General features: G+C 42.8%; 1 protein-coding gene across 4 annotated transcripts in view; it reads left to right on the top strand.

The window, feature by feature from the left end:
• The window catches only part of GCNT2 (glucosaminyl (N-acetyl) transferase 2 (I blood group)), an 83,979-nt gene that overhangs the window by 31,668 nt on the left and 24,792 nt on the right, over nt 1-27,519 (top strand). The window contains exon 3 of one of the 4 annotated variants that reach the window (XM_053601571.1): nt 14,619-14,692. The exons of 2 other annotated variants lie outside the window; for them this stretch is intronic. Coding sequence is in view for 1 of the 2 variants with exons in the window: in XM_053601569.1 (XP_053457544.1) it covers nt 14,548-15,472 (925 nt within the window). In the remaining variant the exon portion in view is untranslated. Of the gene's footprint in view, nt 1-14,294; nt 15,473-27,519 lie in introns of those variants that run through there. One more of the 4 variants, XM_053601569.1, reaches the window with a different exon arrangement.

Here is a 27,519-nt window from a genome sequence, read left to right as displayed (position 1 = left end):
GAGAGGCTCTGGAATGCTCTTTCCATTTCTCCTGGATCTGAATGATGTGTAACTTTAAGATTCAGCTTAGAGTCACATTCTGTAAAAAGCCTTTCCTGATTCTCACTCCTCTGGACTCTGGTATCACAGCATACCCTTATCAGTCTTCCAGTGCTGTGCCGTGCGTTCCTAGTGGCCTTCTAGACTAAGCTTCAAGGGCAGCAGCAACACATGCCAATTTGCTTTCCTTATACCTAGCACAGCCCTGGCACACAAGTAATGCTCAAGACAAGGAAGTCCCGGCATAGTCATTTAACTTACACAAACTCACCCGTACCCATTGTAAATGAATGGGGTCCAGAGTGACTGCAGATTCTGCTTGTTCCCAGGGCTCACAAGCACAGAAGCGCAGTGCATGTCAATCTCAGAATATAGCTCGAGCCAACATCTTCATCTGGTGCTCATTAGAAGAAACGGCCATCTGGATCAAGATTAAAGGGAAAACTGGCTGTGTTGGAGTAGTGGTGTCAGCTTAGCGTGGAGCATTCCCAGAGGAATTCTGACTGTTGCGCTGTTCCCCCCTTTCCCCACGGGCTTTGCAACCTCACCTCTGTGCAGGACGTGTAGCTACTCTAGATATTTGTTGAATTTATTGAACAGCTAATAATTGCCAAAGCCAGAGCACCAACTCTTATCCTCTAATTTATAATCCAGTGCTCTGTCCTCTGTCCGCGATGCAAGGTACAGATTCACTTTTTTCTAAAAGTTGTTTTTACTTGGAAAAGCAGATAGAGTTAAAAAGGGCTAGCAAAAGCTGATTATCAAAGACCAAAGCCAGCCAGTAGTCTTTGAGTTATGAACTTGTCATAGAACTGTAACTTTGTTACAGAATTCTGAGCTCTGACCTCCGGGTCATGAAAAGGCCCTCATGTTGCCAAATGTGTTAAAAGTCATTCCTTTTATAATCCTTCTTAGAGAAACTTGTATGTAAATAGGGAACTTTGTTCTTTTCATATTCTTGGTTACTGACTATTGAAATGAGACTTGGGTAACACTTGTGTTTAGTACTATTCTCAGTGGAATTCAGTAAACATCTTCTATGATTCTTTGCTCAGTTTACCTGGTGGCTGTTGCAGTCTGCTCTCCCTCAGCGCTTTCATGTACATCTCTGGGTCATCACCATTTCTGTACTGATGAGTCGTGTGCCCGCATCCTGCTCCCAGCGCTCCCCCGCATTCCTCCCTGTCTCTTCCCAAAGCTCCCACCTGTATCTGCTGGTATCCCCCATGCCTCTACTCTCACACACCCAGTTCCCCAGTCACGCCCTTCGAGTCAGCCAACTTCTCCCTGTCTGACCCCCCCAGGTCCAATCGGCACATTCTGTACATTCCGTCCGTGAGTGATTCCTAGTGGGTTCCGCCTTTTCTGTTCTCATCACCACTGCTCTTAACTCTTAGCCCATTACACACTTCCAAAAGATTGTGGTCAGACCCGTCCAAGTGGTCTCTCTGGCCACTTCGAATCATTCCAACACTCTTGACACATTTTTCTTCTTAAAGCATAGCTCTATGAATAATATTTCTCAATTTTAAGTGTCAGTGATATCCAGTGTAGACACCTCAATGTGGCATTTTGGGTACCAACACGTCCCTGCTGGGTGTCCCCTCAATATCACCTCTGTAACCTCGTTGTCAGCTCCCACTGCTGCCAGCCCTCATAGGGACACTCCAGAAAAACCATCATGCCTTGGCTTCTTTTTTTTTTTTTTTTTTGAGACAGAGTCTCACTTTGTGGCCCTCGGTAGAGTGCTGTGGTATCATAGCTCACAGCAACCTCAAACTCCTGGGCTCAAGAAATTCTCTTGCCTCAGACTCTCTAGTAGTTGGGACTACAGGTGCCCGCCACAATGCCTGGCTATTTTTAGAGACAGGGTCTTGCTCTCGCTCAGGCTGGTCTTGAACCCGTGAGCTCAGGCAGTCCACCTGCCTCAGCCTCCCAGAGTGCTAGGATTACAGACATGAGCCACTGTGCCCGACCCCATGCCTTGGATTCTTGTGGCCTTTTTCTTCGTGTCACTTCTCTTCTTGAGCCATTCGCCTCCATCTCTCCCTTGTGATAATCAACTTACTAGGTCTGCATTCAGTGCTTTGTCCTTTAGGAGCTTTTCTCTATCTTTTCCCCTTCAAATTTATACCTCTGTTATAACTCCTTTATGACACTCTTTGCACCTTTGTGTTAAATTATAAATGTGATGAGTAGCATATTACCCAGATTAGACCACAGTCTCTTTGGGGTCTTTTGTATTTTTGCAGCCCAGCACAGTGGGCTGATAATAAATGTTTATTAAATTGAATCAAATGGATCAATGTGGTGATATCAATGCTCCCCCCTACCCCCCAAACAACAACAAAATTGAGTCAAGTGAAAAAAATTTGCTGGTGCCCCTCAGCACTGCTGCCTGGTCAGCTGCTTGTCACCACCTGGTGTGAACCTCAGACAGCATCTTTCAGCCATGTCCAATCTTTCCTGGACATTTCTTAAATACCTTTTGGCCCTTGGGCAACAGCAGCGGAACCATTCGTCCCACTCAGGGTTTCCAAAGCATCTTACTCATTTTCAGAGTGTTTCTCAGTGCTGAGCCCAGCCTGGGGGCAGCACCTGCTCGAGCCAGACCATTTTCCTCCCCAAAACCTGCCCACCACCATGTGCTTAGCAAATTGATGCCTTATTCTGCACCAAAAAAGTAAAAAAGAACAGCCAGACACCAGAGGCTCCTGATTCAAAGACCAGAACTGGATATTTACAGGGCTGCCTCTTTGAAGGAATAATCCATCCTTTGGTAAAGGAAATGACCCTGCTAAGAATTTTGGGGACTCCCTTTACTCCCTACCCCCTTAGAAGGCTATATCCCAAGCAAAGTATGCTAATTGCTTTCCTCACTAACCATTTCTCGGTGTGGTTTCTCCAGGCCGGATCTACTTAAGGACCTGACTTTCTCTGGCCCTCTGACCTCACTGTTCGTGGCATTCTTCTCCAAGATGCTCTTGGACAAAACGATGCCTCATGTCCCCTTTAATGCCACATTTCCAGAGAGTGGATGGGTGGAGGATGTGCTTTCAAAGCCCTTGCCCTTGAGTTCTATACCTCCATGATATTTATTCCCCCTGATCTTTCTCTTTAGCCAGATTTAAAAGATCAGAACTTAATTGTGGAAATAGTGGAGGATAAAATGGCCACATTTCCTAAGTCTTCTCAAGATACTCAGGTCATCCAAAGCATTTAGGTTTGTGCTCCATCAGTCCTCTCTTCCAGACATTTCCCGTTCCATATCTTCTTTAGCCCTTTCCTCCTTAGCACCAATCCTCATATAAATCCCCCTCCATTGAAAATCTCTAATTCTGTCCTTGGCCCAAGTCTGAGTACCTTCTACAAGTTCTTTGGGGGCTCTAGATAAAAAAAAAAAAGGTCCTCCTGCCTGGACTCCAAATCCTTTCTTGTATCCAGATGGAAACGGCCCTCCCCAACACCCTGAAGGCCTTGCTAGATGGTGGGTCGTTTCCTGGAGAGGTCAGACACATCCCTGTCTGTTTTCTCCTCCCCCAGGATTTTGGTCTGTCTGAGTTAGCTGGCCTCCTTCTGACTTCCAGACCCTTCTTGACTATCTGTTTCTTATTATCCTACCACCTTCTGGACTTTCTGTGTCAAGTACTCAATCCAAACCAAGATTCCTAAATATAGTTTTCCAGGAAAAAATAGTATTCTCCTTATTCTATGCTGAGTCTAGCATGGCATTTAGAGCCAAAGAGGAGCCTTAGAGAACTTCTAGTTCCAATCCTAACCTTGTACAAATTTGGAAATTGTTAAGCAGAGAGATCAAATGTCTGGCTGATCATCCTGCTCTATAAAGTGAGCTTACATTTTCTAGCTTCACTGCCTATTTTTTAAAATAAACTTTTTTTTTTTTTTGAGACAGAGTTTTACTCTGTTGACCCAGGATAGAGTACCATGGAGTTATAGCTCACAGCAACCTCAAACTCTTGGGCTCAAGAGATCTTCTTTCCTCAGCCTCCCTAATAGCTGGGACAACAGGCACCTGCCACAACACCCAGATAGTTGTTCCATTTTTAGTAGAGATGGGGTCTAACTCTTGTTCAGGCTGGTCTTGAACTCCTGAGCTCAGGCAATCCACCCTCCTGGGCCTCCCAAAGTTTTGGGATTATAGATGTGAGCCACTGCTTCTGGCCTAAAATAAACATTCCATTCATAAGAGTCTATATTTTTCTATTAACCCTATCTCATACAGACAGATCTCTCAAATCACACATGGTATGGAAGGAGGGGATTTTAGATACTAGTAACCTCATAGCAAGAATTTTTATCTCTTTAGGGTCCCCCATTATTATCTAGGTTGTTACCAAAACTTTCTTGTTTCCACTGAAGAACATCTGTGTAGTTAGTATGATTTAAATGCATTCTTTTGGGTCCACTGTAAAGTCATCCCATGAATGTTAATCACTTTGTCCCCATGCCTCAGTGATTCATGGAAATGTGAGGAAGGATCACGGAGAGATTTTCTGCACTGTAGACTTAGTGACGGACGATGTGTGTGCTTCCCCTGCCTGCACCCCCCACCAATGATTTGAACATTTCTTTTTCTTTCACAATGGTCAATTACTAAGTAGTCTCAAATAATTAGCAATACCTTCAGTAGTGATTCTCAATCCAGGAGTGGGTGGGACTTATGGTATTTAGGGTGATCAGTTCCCCCTGGTTTGCCCAGGACTTAACCAGTTTCAACACTGGAAATCTTGTGTTCTGGGACATCCCTCCTGGCAAACTTTGACATTGGTCACCCACCCCATTTCTGCTCACTTTCCTACACCCAAGGCACACCAGGATAGAGCATTAGTACCATAAATATTTATGTTCTGTAGGACAGCACTGATCAGCAACTTGGCAAAAATGAACATTGAAATCATTCAGTTATGTAAGTTACAATACATTGAAGGGTACTGATCAAAACTACAATGTCAGGCATGAGGGCCCCAAACCAAAGCAGACTGGGACTATGCCTACTCATAACAATTTTCCCACTGTTTTTGAGGATAAAGTATAGAATTTAAGTATGCCATCTAAAAGGATAGATGGATAAATATAAAATTTGATTTGAAACCACCTTCCCCAGTGGGAGAATCAAATGCAAACATTGTCTTCAATTAGTTGTACGAACAGGACATGTCTTGGAGGCAAATTTGTTCCAGCTTTAATTTCTAGGAAAACGAAGAAACGTCTGCTTTTTGGAATTTATCCAAGCATTCGGCCCTGACAAACTGTTAAAACTCAAGCAAATGACAGTCTCTGTGGGAAAAAAGTATAAAAGTGGATGGAATAAACTGAAAACCAGTCAAGAATTTAATAGCACTATTAAAATTAGCAGTTGGAGGAAACTGCTGCCTATCTCTATTTTAAGACTGTTTTGTTTCTTTAAAACTATTTATTTGAAAGTGTTCAAAAGATAAACAGTTTGAGAGCTTCAAGATATAGAGATCCCTGGCAGCAGCTGGATTGTAAAATACTGTCTTTTGGAAATTGCGATCTTTTTCTCAGATGAGGGAGATATTTGGAATCACACAAAAGTTGCACAAAGAGATGGGGTCTCACTGAAATTTAACAGAATATAGCCAAAGATAAAAGTTTCTGTTTGGGTTTATTTATTTATTTATTATTATTATTTTTGGGGCTTGTTTTTTGTTGTTTTTATTTTTGCTAGGGCAATTAGAGTTAATAGCTGGAGAATTAACCCCATAAGAAAAAGAAATTTGCTCCTCCAATGCGGTTGTTGGGGAAATCAAGAAAAGCAGTGTGATCTTAGGGATAGGGTAGGGCAGGTGAGGATAACAGAACAAGGCTGGAGAAGGCTTCTTAGATTTAATTCCCACCACTTGGGTAGACTTTCTACTTTAAAAAATTTTTTTATTTTTATTTGTTTATTTATTTTTTTTACTTTTAAAAATTTTTTTGAGACAGAATCTGACTTTGTCACCCTTTGTAGAGTGTGATGGTGTCATAGTTCACAGCAACCTCAAACTGTTGGGCTTACATGATCTTCTTGCCTCAGGCCCCCAAGTAGCTGGTACTACAGGCCCCAGCACAATGCCTGGCTATCTTTAGAGACAGGGTTTCACTCTTTCGCAGACTGGTCTGTAACTCCTGAGCTCGGGTGATCAAACCACCTCAGCCTGCAGAATGCTTGGATTCCAGGCGTGAGCCACTGCACCCAGCCTACTCCTCTTTTTTAAAATTTGGGAAGCGATGTCGTAGTGATACCAGGAAGCTGTCTCCAGGCCGCACAGTAAACAGCAGAGAAAGATTTAAACCTTCTCTTCAACTCTAAAGCAGGGATCTTAACCACCATGTTGTGTGCTGGTCTCCATGGCTAGCTTTTCGCTGGGTGCACCAGCAGGCCACTGTCTGAAGAAGTCATCAAGTCTGAGACTGTTTCAAAGAACAGGCTCAGGAGGCTGCAGTTGGAAATGAAGGGCAGTTCCCTCACTGGGGGTGGGGAGAGAGGGAAAAAGCTGGACCTGCCTGTGATAATGGTGGCCTGGAGGGCCCCCACCTGCATATTAGGGATCTTCTAGGTGGCAGAATGACTCTAAAAGACATACAGCTGTTGTGCTTTTACCACATCTACATAGGAAGGTGGTCAGGGTGCATGGGTCTTATATGAGCCTGTTTTGGCAACAGAGGTGTGTTGAGTGAAATGTGTCAAGAGCTTATTGCATACCAGGCGTGGGTCTAAGCCCTTTCTGTGTATTAGCCTATTTAAATCTTTCACAAACCCTATGAGGTCAGTGCTCTTAATATCTCCATTTTATAGAAGCAGAAAAAAACCTGTGGCATACAGAGTGGCTCTGAAGCAGCGTCTGACTCTGCCCCAGCATGTCTAGGACTGGCCCAGAGACATGGCCACTTCTGGGTCCCTTGGCACCTCCATCAGGAACCAGATTCAGCGGGCACCAGGATAACGTCTATGAGTGCGGTTTCACACCCACCATCCCTTGTGAGGTAGTTTCTGTTATCTTCCTTTTACAGAAAAGAAAACGGAGGCTAAGAGTGTGAATTAATTGTCCACACTCTTCATAAATCCAGAACTTTGCACTGTGACCTAGATGGTGTCTGTAAAGGGCATTCGTGTGGGCATAAGAGTGATCGACATTATTATTTTTCCTTCTTTCACATCTTCTCAACTGTAAAACCACAGAAATTATAGGTGATTGCAAAGATCCCAAAATTGCAGAGTTTAGGCCTGGAGGAGCATGAATATGATCTAGAAAAGAGATTAGCAAACTACAGCCCTAGGCTAAATCGGGCCTATTTCTGTATTGCCCTCAAGCTAAGAATGGTTTTACATTTTCAAATAGTTGAAAAAAATATATCAAAAGAAGATGACTTCATGATGTGAAGAATGATATGAAATTCAGGTTTCAGCATCCCTAAAGTTTTATTAGGATACAGCCACATGTGTTGTGACAGCCACTTTCATGCTACAATAAATGGCAGGGATGTATTGTTGTGACAGAGACTAAATGGATGGCCTAGGAGCCTGTAATACTTACTACCAGACCTTTTCCAGAGAAAGTGATAACATCTGAGGTAGAATCATGTAGTAAACATATTTGCTTAGCATTTTCAAGGACACCGTTTTGTCTTATTTTGGATTTTCTAGATAATTGAAGCCTGCCTTTTTGTGCGCAAAATAGTTAGCTTCAAAAAACAAAGAAATACACACAAAAGAACCCTATTTTAGAGTGGGGAGGATGGGCGGAGGGAGGGTGATTGGTGGGACCACACCTACGGTGCATCTTTACAAGGGTACATGTGATACTTACTAAATGTAGAATATAAATGTCTTAACACAATAACTAAGAAAATGCCAGGAAGGCTATGTTGACCACTGTGATGAAAATATGTCAAATGGTCTATAAAACCAGTGTACGGTGCCCCATGATCGCATTAATGTACACAGCTATGATTTAATAATAATAATAATAAAACCTATTTTAGGAGGCTGAGGGAGCGGAGGGATTTAAGAGAGGGATTGGAAAGGCTTAGGGACTCCAAGATCAGAGAGCAAGAGAACGGAACAGAGACAGAAAGAGATCTGGGGAGACAGAGCCAGAGAGACAAAGAGAGAAAAACAGAGAAAAAGAACTGAGATTCAGGGAAATCATTATGCTCAGAAAAGAAGAAAATATTGCAAGAAGCAAGCTCAGAAGCATGTGGAGGGTGGTCAGAACTGGGCTCTTGTCTGACCCGCGTGCAATAGAGACCCAGACCTGCCAGTTCTGTGCCCCTCTTCTGAGGTGTGACTTCACAGCTGCGTAGCTTTAAGAACATTCTAAGACGTATTTTTTAACAAATGTATGTACATACACATTTAAAAATGTTTTTTCAACAACTTCCTTCTAATAGTTCTAGCAACTCAAACTCCCATCAGTGGGTACGGAAGTGCCTGTTACCCCATACTTTTTCCACCACTTGCGACTATTCTTTGAATTTTTGCCTAATTGATGGATAACAAAATGACTGCTGTATTTTTTCTTTCTAATCTGGGCTTGAGATCGATCTCTGGCTATAAACTCTGGTCCTGCTCTGATGTGGCTCCAGGGGAGGTGGTTGTGGTGTTTACTGCGTGCCTTTCATTGGATACTTCTTTACTCTGGTGGGCGACCAAAAGCCTTTGTGTTCAACCTGTGACCAGGTGTCGGTGTCATAGGAAACTTGTTTACACTGGCAGATGCCCTTGTGACTCTTCTCTTATCTGTGTCCAGTTTATTCCTACCAAGATCACCACTCTTTAGGAGAGCTGTGACCTGGAGGAAATTAGGTCCAGTTGTGTTGGTCAGGCGAGACACAGAGCGGGCAGCTCAGTAGAGCACCTGAAATAGCAGCAGCAGCGTGTCACCTACAGATCCCGGAGAGAAAAGGACACTGTGTGCTTTTTCTGCTTTGTGATTGTCATATGCTCTACTTTTCTCCTTGGTTGTTTAACTTTTCTTAATTTTTAGGATGTCTCCTCATCGTAGGAATATTAACCTCTAGTCTTACGAACGCTTTATCCCAAGCATTATCTGTATTCTGAGCTGTTAAAAAAATCCCTCAATGAACAAAATCCCACTATTTTTCTTTTTTTTTTTTTGAGATAGAGTCTCACTTCGTCACCCTTGGTAGAGTGCTGAGGTGTCACAGCTCACAGCAACCTCAAACTCTTGGGCTTAAGCGATTCTCCTGCCTCAGCCTCCCAAGTAGCTGGGACTACAGGAACCCGCCATGGTGCCTGGCTATTTTTTTTGTTGTTGTTGTTGTTGTTGTTGCAGTCGTCATTGTTGTTTTAGCTGGCCCAGGTCAGGTTCAAACCTGCCAGCCTCAGAGTATGTGGCTGGCGCTCTACCCACTAAGCTGTGGGCTCCACCAAAAAAATCCAACTATTTTTAACAAACATATTTCAGAATGCCTTTTAAAATAGAATATTTTATTTTATTTTTATTATTTTTTTTTATTTTCACATATACATGTGTTCATTAGGCTTCCACTTTTTGCCATCACAAAATTAATAAGGCTTAGACTTTAACAACAATAACAATGTTTAAGATAGGGACCAGAAACAAAAATATGAAATAGAATATCTGTATAAGTTACCTACTAGTACATTTATATTTCTATTTCACTAAATATGTATACTCTGCTTGTTTTCAAAGAAAGTACACATTGGCCCAATGTTTGCATTGATCTTCAGTTTACAAGTTCTTTCACAGATATTAACTTATTTGATCTTTGTAAATGCTAGAGATATTGATCTCATAAAGTAATAAGATGGGCATTGAGCTGTATAAATGCTAGTTTTTCTCAGACCAAATGATCTCACACAGCTCTGCTTTTGGATTTGAACTTATTTCATTCTAAGGCCAAATCTGCCAGTTCTACATCCCTCTAATTTGTAGTTTTGCATCTGCTTAGCTCTAAGAACATTCGTTATAATTATGTCTAAACTAAGAGCTAATGGGCTAAGACTCAAGAGGAATGCAAAGTGCATGAACTCTGATGCTTAAAGCATAGATGATAAGACTGTTTCCCTGTTGGCCAAGCGTACTCCTTAGGAGTCTGCATGTTTGTGTACATATTATTTACAATTTTGTTAGTTGATAACATTTTAAAAGTTTGGGGATTTTTCAGATAAAATTCAGATTTCTCACTTCTCCTAAAACATCAGAAGAGCTGGCAGCAACTAGGCTGTGATGGGGTGGGCACTGATTGCCGAGGTGGAAGGCAAGCCACTTACCCTGGGGGTTGGGGAGATTCCCAGGGCCCCACCCTCCTCAAGGTCCACCTCACCTTGGCCAAGTGTTAGATACCATCTGTGAATTTCTCCGCCATACCTTGCCTGCCTGTATGCATTTGAGCACATGAATCCAGCCCATGATGTATGATCATTGTTTTGGTTGCTTGGAGATTGTTTCTTGTTTATTTTCTGTGTCTCACTTGTGGCCAAAGAGTTTGAGGTTGCAAAGGCTTAGACACAGAGCAGGGTGCCATGAGATGAAGGGGAAGTAGCACTGGAGAAGGAACAAAATGGAATTGAACCTCTTGGGGTAAATCAGCCCATTTGAAAGCCTTTGGGGAGAACTCATCACAAAGCATGGTCTGGATTCAGTGGCTGATAGTTATGCCAAGGGAGGTGGAGGACTGCAAGACTCTGAGAGCAGGTCAGACTCAGATTCCAGTTATGACCCTCTGCTGACCTGCATTTCTCTCTGCCTTTGTTTACCCAGCTGGGGTGGAAGCAAAGCTCCTGTAAGGTTAATGAGAACCTAGTCTAAGGGAAAAGAGACCCCATCACCTGCTCAGAGGCCCCCAGATAGCTGAGCCCCCCCTCCTTTTTTTTTTTTTGGAGACAGTCTCACTTTGTCACTTGGTGGCGACATAGCTCACAGCAACCTCAAACTCTTTGGCTCATGCAATCCTCTTGCCTCAGCCTCCGGAGTAGCTGGGACTATAGGCGCCTGCCACAACGCCCAGCTACTTTTAGAGATGAGGTCTCACTCTTGCTTAGGCTGGTCTCAAACCTGTGAGTCCAGGCAACCCACCTGCCTCAGCTTCCCAGAGAGTGCTAGGATTATAGGCGTGAGCCACCACGCTCACCTCCAGCTCTTTGTTTTAATGTTTGAGCTTAGCTGTGTGGAGGGAGGGTAAACTTTCTCTTTCCTGGGAAAGTTCACAGAGAGATCAACTCACAATATAGCAGATTAATAAGAGGACAAAATTTACTTACCGCATAGACAGACAGGATCACGGAGCGATTATCCAATATCCCAACAGAATCCAGATACTTTTACATCTGCCTTTTAGCAGGGAGAGGGCGATGAGAATTAGAGGTAATTCTGCATAGGGACAATAAATGGTTTCTAGGAAGGATGAATGAATACTTGGGAGAATAAACAGTTCTGTGAGGGAAATAGATTGACTTATAAATTAACCTGAGAAGCAGGTATTATGTTTAAAATGATTTGGGCCAGGTCTGGTTGCATTCTTGATTTTCTTTCCTGAAATATATTGACAGGTAACCAAGAGGGGAAGGGAAGTTAATTGTTCTTCCAATAGTTTGTCTGGTTTATTCAGATAGAGGGAAATATTCAAAATACTCCTTTAATTCAAAATATTCCTTATACCAAGGAATCATATTTTGGGGTGAAATTTTCTGAGCTCCCTCAGCTGATTGTGTGTTGTTAGCTATAGCATCCGTGCTGTCTCCTTGTTTGTGACCCTAAAGGTCATCCCGGGGCAGAGAAAGGCCCGGAGTGATATGGAATGTCCACTTGACAGTGTTCAATATGTTAAGCCAACTAGAATGAATAGGAGCAGAAATAACCTCCTCTCAGTTGGAGGTTAGCCTGCCCAATTATTTTCTGGAAGAAAATGCCTGTTCAGTCACCCTGGATACCAGGCAAAACAAACCTACTGCTCGGGCCAGCCAGTCAGAAGGCCCCACCTGTTCATCCAAATAGTTGTAAACAAGCTGGGACAAACTAGATACATGATTGGGGGAGGGGTGTTTTATTTATGTATTTTCATAGCGCTGTTTTGAACTATAACTTACGTTGTCACCCCACCTTTGCAATCTGCGTGGATTAAATCGCAAGGAAAGGTTTCTTCAGTTCGCTTTTCACTGTCATCTACCACAGCTCCCTAATGGAGGATCAGGGCTCAAGGAAAAGAGAAGGGAAAACATCAGACTGAACCTGCAGCGAAAGCCCTTTGCTTCCCTTTCTGCCTCTGACTTTCCCCTTCCTGTCCTCCGCAAGTTCTGCTGAGAATATATTTTGCAGAATAGGGTGTGGTTCTAGTACGACATATGAATGAAGGGACGTGGGGGAATCAAAATGGTCTATTCGACCTTCCTATAGCCACATTGCATGTGTGTGGTACATGTGTGTGTTGTTTTCTGAGGAAAAGGGGAAATAACTATGGGAGAGACAAAGAGCAGAATTTAATATTTAACCTCTGGGAATAAACCAACCCATTTGAAAGGCCTAAGGTAAATGTTTTTCTTGTCCATTACTCAGAACACAAATAAAAAATAGCAGTTCATTAGCGGGGTCAGGAGTGTTAGATATTTTTCAAATGAGAAACAACAATACTAATAATCACACAGGTACCTAGATTCCTGCTAAACACTGGATGAGAGTTCTCTCATTTAATCTTCTTAGCAACCATAGGAAATAGAAGCCACTGTAATTGACCCCTTCACGGTGGGAGAACATGGTGCTTCGTCGGGTGAAGTGACTTTACCCTGATCTCTGTGACCAGCTAGGATTTAGCCAAGTAGAATGGCTTCGGTATCTGAACTAGGGAGCTATAGAATTAAGGCTCTGGTTTTTATCTGGCTAAATAACTCTGGAGAGAACATTTTTACTGGTCTGTCCCCACATCTATAAAATAAAGAGTTGTGTTAGGCGATCCCAAAGATCCCTCCCAGTCTTCGGCAACCCTGCCAATCAATTATCTGTCACACCCACACCTCTGTTGCCATTCATGTCATTCATTCATACCATGAACTGTGAGGAGGTCAAGGGGTGGTGTGGCAGAGGGAGGGGGCGGGGAGATTGCTGTGTTATGCAGAGAATGATTTCCTAATAGGAGCAGCTGTTCCCATTGCCACATGCCCGGACAGGTAGGTTAGCTGGATGAGTCCAGGAACGAGGCAGGACCCATACCTCTTCGGGTGCCTGGCCCAGTCAGTCTTTTAGTTGGACCAGTTACCTTTTCCCCAAAGGTGTCCCGACCACCTGCATCAACCCTCAGGGCCCTCTAGAGCAGCACCCCACATTTGCTGTGCCTGCTCGCTTGAGGTGTGGTGAGCTGCTAGAACCCTTCCGTAATGTGGCCAGACCTGCTCCTCCTAATTCCCCTGAATCACACTGACTGATGCTTCCAGGAATGTGGCAGCAACCCTGAAGCTTTTGTTCTTTCTTCAGAGTAAGGAGGTGGGAGAGGGGATTGGATGAGAGGAATGAGAATCCTTTGATTTCCATGAAATGACCTCAAATCTAAAGATGTGAGGCTTTTAAAGAGACTCATGGGAGCCAACTTTTGCTTATGCAAACTAAGGTATATTTACTTCATTATGTGATGTCAACAGTGATTCTTTAGTGTGAAAAGTCGCTCCTAGATTCTTCCCTTATCTCGTACCCCCAAGGGTGCAATTCTTGGTTCCTTCTTCCTATAGTTATGTATGTAACGCACATACCTCTATATTACGTTACACCATCAGAATCTAATTTAATCTAGGGAACCTCATCAAAGACTTTTTTTGCCGCTAATTATATTCTACTTAGACGTGTTACAAGAGCATTATTATTTGTGTCTGTAAATGCCCAGAGACAGAGGTAACACTGAAAGGAAAAGGGGTGGAAGAGAAATAAATTCAAGGAGCAAACATCCTAAGTGCTGGGGCTTCCAAGGACTGCTAGCAGGTTGTGGAGCCAGCCAGAAAAAATAGAACCACTTATTCTAGAAGGCAAGGAGAAAGCGTGAGAAGAGAAATCAGATTGGAATAGATTGGATGGAAAGGGGGTGGGGGGAGCAAAAGAAAATGGGCTCCAATGAAAAAGACCTTGTCACTCCATTCCTGGATGTAATTTGCTGAAATCCACCAGTTGGATTTTGTACGTAAATGAGGAGGCTTCCCTGAGGTTGGGCTGGGCTGGGCTGGGCCAGGCCAAGCCTCTGGGAGGAGCAAGGATTCAAGCAGAGAGGAACCACAGACCGGAGTGCCGCAGGAAAGTGTCATATCTCCAGGCAACCCCAAAGAGGATGGACAGGACACCGGAGTCGAGAATACATGAGGATTAAAGGACTCAGGGAGGGTGAGCCAGACTTCAAGAGAAGCTGCCAAAATTCAAGACTAGCCAGAGAAGTCGATTCAACTTCTCAGGCTTATAGTTTCAGGGACTGATTATTTCACAGCCCCTAAAGAGAAGAGATTTCTTCCCTAGGGAAGTGAAAATAATGGACTTTTGGAGGTATTACTTCTTTGCTTTCACTGTGGTCAGTGTGGTTATTTTTGTGATATTTTACAGTAGCCAGTTGAGCCTGCCAAAACATTACGAGAAGCTGAACAGTTCCAGTGAAAGATATTTTAGAGCAGATGCCTGTAACTACGCTTTAGGAGATGAGTCACCCTTTTCTTGGGAAAATACATTACCATCACCTTTGGGAAGTGTCCCCTGCAAGAGCTACCTGATCCAGAGTCACTACATCACAAGTCCCCTGTCGGAAGAAGAAATTGCATTTCCTTTGGCTTATGTCATGGTCATCCACAAGGACTTTGATACTTTTGAAAGGCTCTTTAGGGCTATCTATATGCCCCAAAATATCTACTGTGTTCATGTGGACGATAAAGCCCCAGCTGAGTTTAAGGAATCTGTGCAGCAGTTACTGAGTTGTTTCCAAAATGCTTTTATTGCTTCAAAGAAAGAGTCTGTGGTTTATGCGGGAATTTCCAGGCTCCAGGCTGATCTGAACTGCCTGCAAGACCTTCTCACCACAGAGGTTCCCTGGAAGTATGTCCTCAACACCTGTGGGCAAGATTTTCCCCTGAAAACCAACAGGGAAATAGTTCAGTATCTGAAAGGATTTAAAGAGAAAAACATTACCCCAGGGGTGCTGCCCCCTGATCACGCCATTGGACGGACTAAGTATGTCCACCAAGAGCATAGAAGCAAAGATCATTCTTATGTGAAAAATACTAAAGTTTTGAAAACCCCACCTCCACATCAGCTGACCATTTACTTTGGCACGGCCTATGTGGCCCTTACCAGAGAGTTTGTCAACTTTGTATTTCATGACAAAAGGGCCATTGATCTACTAGAATGGTCCAAAGATACCTACAGTCCTGACGAGCATTTCTGGGTGACACTCAGTAGGATTCCAGGTGGGTACCAATTTCCATTCCCAATTCTTCTTGGTTTTCTAACATTCTCCTTCTCGCCAGAGAACTGACTCATTTGAAAAAATTAAATACTTAGGGAAAATTTTTAGCGACAGTTTCGTGCTGGCTTTGTTATCTTGTAAATATGTGAGATGCTGATCTAAGAAATGAGGGACTATGGTCATTTGGCCAAACTGTTCTTGATTGTGTGTCCCACGGTTGCTGACTTTCAGCTCAGCTTTTCCAATGAATATGCTTCAAAGTTGTTGATAAGCACAGCTATCAACATAATAACGCTTATTTTTTAAATAACTATTCTAGAATTTATGAATTGAAATAGATGGTGTTTCTTTTAGAGGGATGTTACGCTATTCTGCACTGCTTCATTGATGCAGGCGGTTGCTGGAAGGTCAGGGCGCTGTGTGAGGGTGCTGCTTTTAGAGTCTTAGAAGCCTCTTTGGGCCCTTATGTGGGGATCACCGTGAAACCTGCCCTTTCCCCTTGGTTGGTTCACTGAAAGATCAACTTATAATTATGGCAGATTAATAAGAGAAAGGTTTATTTCCAAATACCCCACACATGGGGGGAACCACTAGAATGATTACCCAAAGTCTCAACAGTAGTCAGAGACCATTATAGATGCCTTTTGGAAGGGAGGGAGAGAATGTGGAATGTATAGGAGCAGCTAGTGGTGCTGGGGGCAGTGGTGTAGATGGAGGGAAACAGATTAATTTGTAGATTAACCTGAGACAGGAATCAGGCTTCAAATGACCTGGGGGCCAGGTCTGTTAGCTGTAATAAGGAAGTCATCAGCTCCTTTTGATTCCCAATCAAGATACTCAGATTTTATGTAGATAGAGATAAGGCCTATTTCAATGCTTCCTGATCAAGAATAGCCTTTAATTAAAAATATTCTTTATACCAAGGAGTCATATTTGGGGGAAAAATTTCCTTAGCTCCTTCACTTACAAATCATCACTCCAGCTTAAATGACTCTGGCCTAAGATCTGTAGCCAAGTCTCAGCTTATCTTAGTGCAACACATCTAGCCTGATTCTGTACTTGAGCCTAGAGGAATAGGCAACAATGAATTGAATCATACAGAGAGAAATTCTAGCTGGATAGATCCAAAGAGAATTCTCAGTTTTAAGCTGCAGATTTTTATTAGAAATTCCAGTTTGCAACCTCTTGATTTTAAGTCTTTTCAGTTGTTTTTGGTAATATGGAAAGGGGTCCAAGGTATGTCAGGCAGCTGAAGGCAGAAAAGAGCATCGTACGCTCTCTTGGCTTCAGGACTAGGTTTCTTTTCAAAATTCTGGTTCTCACAAGTGGCCAGTGACCTGCAGTACCTCTGCTGGGTGATGGCCCTATAGTCTTCTTTCCAATATTACGCCAGCACAATTGTAGGTGTGAGGGTGACCCTAATGCCTGCCATTCTTGAAATAATTTCTGCCTCTTATGTACATGTTATTATTGTTGGCACATATTTGAGGGCTGTTTGAAGCTACCTTTGTTTCTGAAAGCAGACTCAAAGCGATAGGACATAACTAGTTCTCCAGCAATTCAGCATTCCTAGCAGCCAAACTAAAGTGGTGGTTACAGAAGTTCACTTACAGTTCAGAAAGAGAATGGGAAAGGTGGCTGGGAACAGAAGGAGACGTGGGCTATCCCAGGAGAAGGCTCAATTGTCAGGTGCGCAAAATTTTAGGGGTGGGGCGTGAACCAGCATTTCTCAGGATGTAGTGAATTAACATTTCATTTCAAAACCTTTCATTTGCAGATACCTATTGTAAATATGTAAATATACTAGATGTGGCCTGCACTCTTGTTTCTTTTTTTTTTTTTTTTTTTTTTGTAGAGACAAGAGTCTCACTGTACCGCCCTCGGGTAGAGTGCCGTGGCGTCACACGGCTCACAGCAACCTCTCACTCTTGGGCTTACGTGAATCTCTTGCCTCAGCCTCCCGAGCAGCTGGGACTACAGGCGCCCGCCACAACGCCCGGCTATTTTTTTTTTTTTTTTTTTTTGTTGCAGTTTGGCCGGGGCTGGGTTTGAATCCGCCACCCTCGGCATATGGGGCCGGCGCCCCACTCACTGAGCCACAGGCGCCGCCCTGCACTCTTGTTTCTGGTGGTATAGTTTTTGTGAGGTATGTTATGGCTTAATTATAAGAAAGCAACATTGGGGCGGCGCCTGTGGCTCAAAGGGATGGGGCGCCGGTCCCATATGCTGGAGGTGGTGGGTTCAAACCCAGCCTCGGCCAAAAACCACAAAAAAAAAAAAAAACATAAAAACATTTAAAAAAAAAAAAAGAAAGCAACATTGTTATCCTGAAGTACAGATGAAGAAAATGAGACTTAGAGAAACTGAAGTCATGTGTTTGTGTTGTTCACACAGCTTGCCCCGGGCAAAGCTAAAATCTGATCCTGGATTTGTGTGGCCTGAAGTCTGAGCTGTTTTTCTAGCACCAGGAAAAGAAGGCATGATCATTTCTTCTTTCCTGTGTATCAAAAGCAAATTCCCTGCAGAATGCCAGGAAGGAGAAAGGAAAAGGATGGTTGGAAAAAATGAGGAGGCTGTGGAAGGGGGTTTCACTTGATTGCTTTGAGCTGGCAATGGAGGAATATGGAAACAGAGAGAAAGAGAGAGTCGGAAGATAGCAAGCATGTGAGGATGGCCAGGGCCTCTGTGTTATTAGAGGCACCAGAGGAATCCTTTCTGGGAGGGAACACAATCACCCCTCATGTGCTCATTCCATTGCTCAACCTTCTCTGAGCCAGTGGAAATGGGAAGTGTCCTTCCATTAAATGTTCTCAGGGACTCTGAACCCAATCACTGTTATGGTGACAAATGAAAAGGAAGGGTCTTAACACTCTTTTTTTTTGTTTTAGACAGAGTCTCAAGCTGTTGCTCTGGGTAAGGTGCCATGGTGTCATAGCTCACAGCAACCTCCAACTCAGGCTCAAGTGATCCTGTTGCCTCAGTTTTTCTATTTTTAGTAGAGACAGTGTCTCGCTTTTTGCTCAGGCTGATGTCAAACCAATGAGCTCAAGCTGTCCACCTGCCTTGGCCTTCTAGAGTGCTAAGATTACAGGCGTGAACCAGCATGCCTGGCCAGGATCTTAGGACTTCGCCTTCACATAGGATAGAAAAGAAGTCTTTAAAAAATCATCAGCTATTTTGATTTTTATATTTTCAGCAATCAACAAATATTTATGTAGCCCTTTAGTCTACCAATATCTCTCCTGTGTCATGAGGGTACAGATATAAGCAGATAGATGTGATTTCACAGAATTTAAGTTTGGGGATTAGAATGGTTGAGTAATAAGTTTTAGTGAGACTATTTTGGGCTAATTTACCCCCCACCTGAATCTATTTTTCCTGAATTTTTGTTTGTTTGTTTTGTTTTAGATAGGGTCTTGCTCTGCCTCCCAGGCAGTGGTGTCCAGAGTACAATGGCATCATCACAGCTCATTCTGATCTCAAACTCTGGACTCAAGTAATCCTGGCTCAGCCTCCCGAGTAGCTGAGACTATAGGTGTGCATCACACCCAGCTAATTTTTTTTTTTTTTTTGTAGAGGCAAGGTCTCATTTTTGCATAGGCTGGTTTTGAACTCTTGACCTCAAGTGATCCTCCTGCCTCAGCCTCCCAAAGTGTTAGGTTTATAGGTGTGAGACCCCAGGCACAGCCAAAAACATTTTTTTTTTTTTGAGACAGAACCTCAAGCTGTTGCCCTGGGTAGAGTGCCGTGAAATCACAACTGAAAGCAACCTCCAACACCTGGGCTCAAGCAATTCTCCTGCCTCCGCCTCCCAACCAGCTGGGACTATAGGCGCCCACCACAACGCCCGGCTATTTTTTGGTTGCAGCTGTCATTGTTGTTTGGTGGGCCCGGACTGGATTCAAACCTGCCAGGTCAGGTGTATGTGGCTGGCACCTTAGCCACTTGAGTCACAGGCACTGAGGCCCCAAAACATTTTTTAAGTTAACTTTCTTAAAAACATAGGAATTATATTCACAAGTTCCAAATTTTTTAGAATTTGCATCCCACCAGCTACCAATGTCAATGCTTCTTTATATATCCTTCCAGAGATATCTTATTACATTCCAAGACAATAAAACTGGTTAAACATTGTGTATAAACATTTTATGTGGATTTCAAGTTCAACACAAAAATACTCCAAAATAGAAAAATGATTCTTATTTTAGGTGCCATATTGTCTATGAATGAGAAACAAAATACTGCAAAATATGTTCTTTATTTAGAAAGGTTATATGCAGACATTTAGGAAGCCATTTTTAATTTAAAAACTCACCCTTTTATAATTTTGAAACATTTTAAAATCTAGGTGCAAGGAATGTTGTGAGACAAAGTTATCAGGGACCTTTGCTCCCCAGTATCCAGCTGTGGTGCCTGTGCAGAACTCTCAGGCAGGCTGGAAAAATGCCTGCTTTTACAATGCCTTTTCATCATCTAAAGCAGTGATTCTCAACCTTCCTAATGCCGTGATATATTTTCATTGTTACAAAGGTGTCGTGACCCACAGGTTGAGAACCGCTGATCTAAAGGGTCAGTTTTGGCTGGGCACAGTGACTCACTCCTATAATCCTAGCACTCTGGGAGGCTGATTGTTTCAGCTCAAGAGTTTGAGATAAGCCTGAGAAAGACCCTAACATAGAAAAACTATATTCTAAAAATAGAAAAACTAGGTAGATGTTGTGGTGGGCACCTGTAGTCCTAGCTACTCAGGAGACTGAGGTAAGAGGATTGCCCGAGCCCAGTAGATTAAGGTTGCTGTGAGCTCTGAAGATGCAATGGTACTCCACCCAGGGCAACAGAATGACAGTCTGTCTCAAAAAAGAAAAAAAAATAAAGGTCAGGTTTAGACTTTTAATATGGCATGACCTCCATGACCTGACACCCACCCATCTCACTACCCTCATTTTTTTTTTAAATTAATGCCTCATATTTTATGTTCCAACAACTGCTTGGCCCTACACACTTCCACAATTTTCATCGATTGTTTTGAATGGCTTTTTATATCCTCTTGTAAAGGATGCCCTTGTTCTGGTCTCTATCTAACTCCTCTTCTTCCTTCACCTTGGATGTCACCTCCTCCAGATGCTGTCTCTGACACCCCACCCCCACCCCAACAGTTGGTACTTCAACTCTGGGTTCTCCTGCTGCCAGCATTGAATTGCAATTACCTGTTAAGTGACTATCTCCTCTACCCAACCTCCTCAGTATTTGAGCTCCTTAAGAGTAAGAAACATAACATCTGTCTTTGTATCCTCATTACTATAATTTATTACAGTGCGCGCACCTTATTTGAGGCTATGCAGAATGCTAGGTGGTTACAGACTGAGTCAGGGAAGGGGCATGAATGTGCTAAGTAATTAGAAGAAGATGGGAAGATATAAAATATAAAAATATCCTTCCCTTATCCTACCTGGAGGGGAAATAATTTTTGATAGTAAGGACTAGAGAAATAGTAGTAACTATTACCTGGAGATACAACTCCGCAATAGCCAGGCCAACAAATGATGTTAGTAAGTAAGAGAGAGAGAAACCTGGTAGAATTAGCAAGCTCTAGAGTTCCAGATAAAATGTTAATTGGACTGAGTCCTTCCTTAGAAAATCTGGCTCCTGGGCGGCGCCTGTGGCTCAGTCAGTAGGGCGCCGGCCCCATATACCGAGGGTGGTGGGTTCAAACCCAGCCCCAGCCAAACTGCAACCAAAAAATAGCCGGGCGTTGTGGCGGGCGCCTGTAGTCCCAGCTGCTCGGGAGGCTGAGGCAAGAGAATCGCTTAAGCCCAGGAGCTGGAGGTTTCTGTGAGCTGTGTGAGGCCACGGTACTCTACGGAGGGCCATAAAGTGAGACTCCGTCTCTACAAAAAAAAAAAAAAAGAAAATCCGGCTCCTAGGGAGCCAACTGGGGCCATCCTGCAGTCAGATTCTGATGCCCAGAGAAAGCCGAGGCAGGCAGCATGTGTAGACACCTCCAGTTAGTCTCTGCCTCACTTGACACCTGCAGTTAGTCTCTGCCTCACTTGACACCTCCAGTTAGTCTCCGCCTTCCTTGACACCTCCAGTTAGTCTCTGCCTCACTTGACACCTGCAGTTAGTCTCTGCCTCACTTGACACCTGCAGTTAGTCTCTGCCTCACTTGACACCTCCAGTTAGTCTCCGCCTTCCTTGACACCTCCAGTTAGTCTCTGCCTCACTTGACACCTGCAGTTAGTCTCTGCCTCACTTGACACCTCCAGTTAGTCTCCGCCTTCCTTGACACCTCCAGTTAGTCTCTGCCTCACTTGACACCTGCAGTTAGTCTCTGCCTCACTTGCACCTGGTTTGAGTCTCCCCCACACCTGGCACTCACTCAACCCTGCTGTTCCAACCCTTCCTGGGATTCTCACGCTTCATGCACTAGACTTCTTCTGACTTAATTTGATCTAGAGTTCTCCTTAGTTGCTGGTATAGGAAAAAACAAGACCATAAGAATATAAAAGGTTAAGAAAAGATAATAGAAGGAAACTTAAAACATGTCCCCAGGCGTAGCTCTCAACAAATATAAACACTGAGCTATTTGGAAGGTATGTGCTCTCCTCAGAAAGGTTACCAGGGCCTTTACCCTGGGCGTGGCTGGATCGGTCCCAATCCTTCTCAAAGTATGCATTGTACGCTCTGTACATCAGCCCACATTTAGAATTCAGTTTCTAGTACCACAAAGGATGCGTTCAGTCATGCTGATTGTACCGATGGCGGGGAATGATATACATTAATGGTCTGGTAGAATCGTGTCTCAATGAATGTCACAAGAACTTTCAGATCTAAGATCACATGATTTTTTTTTTTTCTTTTTTTTTTTTTTTTGTGGCCAGAGGATAATCCACACTGGCACTTGTTTTGTTAATGTGGTAGAGATAAATTCTGGTTGAAGGAGACATTCCACAAAACAGATATTTCTGTGGGTTCCTATCCATTTAACTGAGTTTTAAAATAATATTTTTTATTGCCAGATTATATTAAATACACGTCATAAAAATTTGAACATAATTTTCTTCTCTTTCTTTTTTTTTTTTTGAGATAGAGTCTTACTCCATCACCCTGGGGTTGACTACTGTGGTGTCATCAGAGCTCACAGCAAACTCCCGGGCTCAAGTGATCCTCTTACTTCAGTCTCCCAAGCAGCTGGGACTACTGGTCACCCCCCATAACAGGTGGCTAGTTTTTCTATTTTTAGTAGAAAGAGGGTCTCACTCTTGCTCAGGCTGGTCTCAAACTCCTGAGCTCAAGAAATCCACCTTCCTTGGCTTCCAGAGTGCTAGGATTACAGGCATGAACCACAGCGCCAGGCCTTGAATATAATTTGCAAAATACTGTGTTAGTGAAGTGGACCTATGTGGCTTGTTTTACCTCTTTGGTAAAGGGCTCTAGGCCTGTGGTTCCCTGTTAGGAGCCAGAGACAAAGACCTCTACCTCTCCCCACACCAGAGCCCCTACCCTTCCCCCCTACGACCACCACCTGCTGGTTCCTGGAAAATTTGTTTTCTATGGAACATCAGAACCAGGCCACACAGCAGGAGCTGAGCATCAAGAGCCAAAGCAAAGCAGTCTCATCTTTATGTACAGCTACCAGTTGCTCCCCCTTCACTTTTGTTGTCGCCTGAGCTGTGCCTTCCACCCTCCTTCCCCTACACCGTCAGTGGAAAAATTGTCTTCCTCGAAACAGGTTCCTGGTGCCCAAAAGGTTGGGGACTGATTCTAGGTTCTTCCCCTGTCTGTAATTGGTGTAGAATCACAGGGGAAGGTTTATAGTCTACCCCTGTGTTTATAGTCTATCCTGGCTCCTGGTAGAGAAACCTTAGACAAGTTATAGGGTATTCACATAATTAAATTATGCTGAAGTTATTAAAAAATGATTGTAGAATCATTTGTGATGTTTCTAGCCATTGGTTCGACTATAGTATTTAAGATCATCTCCCTCATTGGAAAATTTGTGCCCCAATATTTTTGCCCCCCACCTCTAAAAAGGAAATGATTAGGAGACACTACCATTAATTAGCAATTAATTCCTCATCTGTAGGACAACATTCTTCAGACAAAAAGAAAGAAAAATTGGATTACAGTATAGATGAATATTTAATTAAATATAAATACAATTATGATTCATAAACTCACAGGGAGCTGAATTTAACTTGGATTTAATTCCAGCAGGGAGGGTTAATATAGTTACCCTTCTCCCCTCCCACTGCATCACTTGACTAGCCTTAAAAACAAACAAACAGGGGCGGCGCCTGTGGCTCAGTGAGTAGGGCGCCGGCCCCATACCCCGAGGGTGGTGGGTTCAAACCCAGCCCCGGCCGAACTGCAACAACAAAAAAAATAGCTGGGCGTTGTGGTGGGCGCCTGTAGTCCCAGCTGCTCTGGAGGCTGAGGCAAGAGAATCGCATAAGCCCAGGAGCTGGAGGTTGCTGTGAGCCGTGTGACGCCATGGCACTCTACCCGAGGGTGGTACAGTGAGACTCTGTCTCTACAAAAAAAACAAAAGCAAACAAACAAAAAACATACCTACTACTTTAGAACTGCTAAGATCATTTTGAACATATTTATCCTCCCATAATTCCTTATCAATTGCATAAGACAATTTTTTTCTAGAAGCAGCAGTTGTTTTTTTAACAAAAATATAGTATTGCATTTTAATGACTTTTTAAAACAATAAAATATTGTGTATCAAAGCCATATATAATTGACATAAGCATATATCAAAGTATATAATATAATAAGTAATATATACTTAATCCCCCCCCCATATTATCTACTTGACAAATACCTCCTATTTTTCTTTACATGATATAAAAGTATCTCTTTCCATCCTCCCTTAAGTCTACATGATATTATGAAAACGGCTTTTGGAGCCAGACAAATGTGAGTGAAGTCCTTCCTCTCAATATTTGCTAATGGTGTGACACTGGCATGAGTTTACTGTGAGCCTTTCTTTATTCTTCTGATTTCCAGAGAAGTTATGAGTATTAAATAAGGTAATGTGTACAGTGCAGGGATTCTCAAACTTGAGCAAGCCTCAGAGTCTGTCTAGGGAGACTGTAAGACAGATTGCTGGGCCCTACCTCAGAGTTCATGATTTAGCAAGTCTGTAAGACCTCATTTTTCACGCTCCCACCCTTACCCCCGCCCCACCCCAAGATTAGTATCTTTCATTCTTTGGCTGAATTGAAAGGACTTGTCCAAGATAATAAGCTAGACAAAGCAACGATGTGTGCCCCCTGCCCTTTAAGGGCAGTGAATCCACCCTCTTCATTCTACCATAGTCCTCAATTGCACGTGGACTGCCGGCAGGCTCTGAAGGTACAGAAGGCCATTTCTAATTCCTGCGACATGCTCCCTTTATTAATAAGAATTATATATTAAGAAAACCTAAATGCGACATAGTGTTCCTATACTAATGAGATCTCTAGGTGTAGACAGTACAAGGGTTGGGACTTTGTAGGACTTCAAAAAGGAAAAGAAAACATTCACTCAAGGTTGGTAATCCTTACTGTCCATTTGCTTACTCTTCTTAGCTGTACAGTGTCAAATGTTTAAAAACTCAAAGTTCACGAGTTACTGTCCTGATCCTTAATAGCTTTGGGGGTCATCAAAAGTCAAATCCTTAGAGCCATCCAGAGATTCTTTTGGCACTTCTATAAACATCTTTGAAAAGAAATACTAGTATGTCATAGTCACTACTGTGAGACTCAGTCACCAGATATATTCCAGATATATTTTATAAGGATGAAGTTGAATTAAAACAGTCCTTACTTTCTAATAAATTCTCAAGCACCTTCTGAACTTCCTCTTATGTCCTAAAACTAACATTAACTGAGGCTTAGGTTGGTTATATAATTTGTTTAGAGTTTGACAAGCTGTGACATGACAAGGCTAGGAGTTTTTTCTGCCCCAAAGTTCAAATCTTCTCATCCACTCTACCCTGCAAGATCAGAGAGACCTCATGTGAAGCGACAAAACTTGGTAACGGGGTATCTCAAATCATAATTGTGAAAAATTAAGGAGAAAAATGAATCCAACAGGGAAGGCTCTATGAGAACATGCAGGTAATGGAAATACGTTAAGATTTGGCTGAAGGCAAAACACCTTCATGTTGATTTCATCTTCAAACCTAGTTACGTTGAAGTCCTAGTAAGCCTGTCAATTGTGTTTTTTTTTTTTTAAGTAGAGGAAATGAGACTAGTGCAGTGACTGACACCTGTAGATCCCTGCACTCTGAGAGGCCAGGGAGGGAGGATCCCAGGAGCTCAGGAGTTGAAGACCAGCCCGAAGAAGAGCTTGGACCCCATCTCTACTAAAAATAGAAAAATAGCTGGGCGTTGTGGTGGGCGCATATAGTCTCAGCCACTCGGGAGACTGAAGCAGGAGGTTTCCATGAACCCAGGAGTTTGATGTTTCAGGGAACTAGGCTGACTCCATGGCACTCTAGCCTGTGCAGTAGAGTGACACTCTGTCTCAAATAAATAAATAAATAAAATGAAGGAAGAAAGGAGACTATTTGGTATGGAGAAGGGATTTTAAAAGGTACCTCTGAACATTATACATGGAATATTCATATTCCACTAACCAATTTACTACTCATAGTGTGATACTTTTTTCTATTCTCCTACCAGAAGTGGGGAGGCCCAGAGAACGTAAATTGTAAGCAGAGTTCTAATGCTTAGGTTTTTTTTGTTGTGTTTTGTTTTTAGAGAGAGTCTCACTTTGTTGCCCTCAGTAGAGTGCTGTAGCGTCACAGCTCACAGCAACCTTCAGCTTTTTGGGCTTAGGCGATTCTCTTGCCTCAGCCTCCCAAGTACCTGGGACTATAGGTGCCTGCCACAACACCCGGCTATTTTTTTGTTGCAGTTTGGCCAGGGCCAGGTTTGAACCTTTTGGTATATGGGGCCAGCATCCTACTCACTGAGCCACAGGCGCTACCCTCTAATGCTTAAAGCTAATGCCTTAAGAGCTTGTGCTTATAGATTCAGCTTTGTTGACTAAAAACAAAGAAGGGGTCTTCTTCATAAAATCTTTTCCCAGGTTAATTTTGTCAAGAGTTTTTCCCATACTTTATTCTAGAATCTTTATTGTTTTTTGTCTTAAATTTAAATCTTTTATTCAGTGAGAGTTCATTTTTGTCAGTGGTGAGTGGTGTGGGTCCAATTTTAGTCTTCTACATGTGGTTAACCAGTTCTCCCAGCACTATTTATTAAATAAGGATTCTTTTCCCCAGCATATGCTTTTGTTTGGCTTATCAAAGATCAGATGGAGATCTGTGACTGGGTTCATCTCTAGGGTCTTTATACTATTCCACGGATCTGTATCTCTATTTTTGTGCCAGTACCATACTGTTTTGATCACTGTAGGCTTGTAGTATATAACCTGAAGTCTGATAATGTGATGCCTCCAGATTTGTTTTATTTCTTAAAATTGCATTGGCTATCCAGGGTTTATTCTGGTTCCATAGGGAATGAGGTACTATCTTTTCAAATTCTTCAAAGTATGACATTGGTGCTTTGATGGGGATTGCATTAAATCTGTAGATTGCTTTGGTAATACGGACATTTTAACCATGTTGACTCTTCCCAAGTATGAGCATGGTATGTTCTTCCATTTGTTAATGGCTTCTGCTATTTCTTTTCTCAGAGTTTCATAGTTCTCTTTATAGAGATCCTTCACATCCTTTGTTAAGATATATTCCCAGGTATTTCATTTTCTTTGAAGCTACCAGGAAGGGCCTTGCATCTTTGATTTGATTCTCAGCTTGACTCTTATTGGTATATATGAAGGCTACTGATTTGGGGACATTGATTTTGTACTCGAGACATTACTGTATTTCTTGATCACCTGTAAGAGCCTTATTGGATTTTCCATCTGCAAATGCAATACTGATTTCGCAAGATTGTTGTGAGGGTGACAGACAGTGGAAGTATAGCTCCTAGCTCAGCCATTGTTAATTCTATAATCACATCTATCCCTCCCCTTCTCCTCCTCTGTGAT

The sequence above is a fragment of the Nycticebus coucang genome, chromosome 9 (genome assembly GCF_027406575.1).
Source record: "Nycticebus coucang isolate mNycCou1 chromosome 9, mNycCou1.pri, whole genome shotgun sequence".
NCBI lineage: Eukaryota > Metazoa > Chordata > Mammalia > Primates > Lorisidae > Nycticebus > Nycticebus coucang.
This window is presented reverse-complemented; position numbering and strand designations above follow the sequence as displayed.